The sequence below is a fragment of the Monoraphidium neglectum genome, assembly GCF_000611645.1.
Source record: "Monoraphidium neglectum strain SAG 48.87 unplaced genomic scaffold scaffold05689, whole genome shotgun sequence".
NCBI lineage: Eukaryota > Viridiplantae > Chlorophyta > Chlorophyceae > Sphaeropleales > Selenastraceae > Monoraphidium > Monoraphidium neglectum.
The window spans coordinates 2,199-3,127 of record NW_014007941.1 but is presented as its reverse complement, the minus strand read 5'-3'; the positions used below and the strand labels follow the sequence as shown (position 1 = coordinate 3,127).

General features: G+C 73.0%; 1 protein-coding gene across 1 annotated transcript; it reads left to right on the top strand.

Annotated features, from left to right (window-relative positions):
• Positions 1 to 358: 358 nt before the first annotated feature.
• MNEG_15811 (hypothetical protein) lies at positions 359 to 732 on the top strand (the record flags this gene model as incomplete). The annotated part of the gene is made up of 1 exon (XM_014035719.1): positions 359 to 732. A coding segment is annotated over one exon (374 nt), but the record flags the coding sequence as incomplete, so codon positions are not given.
• Between the last annotated feature and the right edge of the window lie 197 nt (positions 733 to 929).

Here is a 929-nt window from a genome sequence, read left to right as displayed (position 1 = left end):
CGGCTGGGCGGCGCGCTGGCGGCGCCAGAGCACTGCAGCAGCCCGGGCAGCAGCCCGGCGGGCGGGGGCGCGCGGCAGAGGCGGCGAGAGGTCACGCCGGACGCGGGGCGGGCAGGTGGGTCTGCGGCGCGCCCTGATCCTCAAAACCACAACACACTCAATTGGTTGGTTGGGGTTGGGGGCAAGGAACATTTCCTCCACAAATATGCGTGCTGTCCTGCGCCTGGCATATTGCAGTCGTCCTGACACATGTGATTGACAGCATCACCATCCCGCTTCAAGTCCCGCACCTACACTCCCCCGCCCACACTCCCACTAAAATCCCACCCCCACCCGGTTTCCCTCTCGCCCCGCGCAGCCCCGACCGCGGCGCGCCGCGCCGCGCACTCCTTTCTGAGCGAGTCCCTCCCCTGCTCCCCGCGCGACGACCCCCGCGCGCCCGCCGCGTCGGACTCGCCCCACCGCGCCGGCGCCGCGCTCGCGCCTGCGTCACGGACGCGCAGCATCGGGCGCGCGCGGCAGGGGCCCGGCGGCGGCGGCGGCGGGGGCGGCAGTGGCAGCGGCGGGGGCATTAGTCAGGTGTCCGCGTCTCTGGACTCTCTGGCGTTCAGGCGGGCAGTCCGGGAGGAGGCGGAGGCGGCGCCCTCGTTCCTATCACAGGTGTGGCCCCGCGCCCCCTACCCGCCCTGCCCCTGCATGGTTGGCTGGCCGAGGCCTGAGCACAATCAGTAGGGGTCGACCGGGTGGGAGCGGATGCCGCACGTTCTCCTGGGAACTGCATGCCGCTGTCCAAATTTTGCACCCCGCATCGGCATCGCGCTGCAGCGTTCGGGCCGGCCCGTCGACGCCCGCTCACCCACCCCCTCCCCCCCCCCGCTGCCCATTAGGGCGCGCAGCGCGCGCAGCAGCAGCAGCCGGCCGGCGGCGGC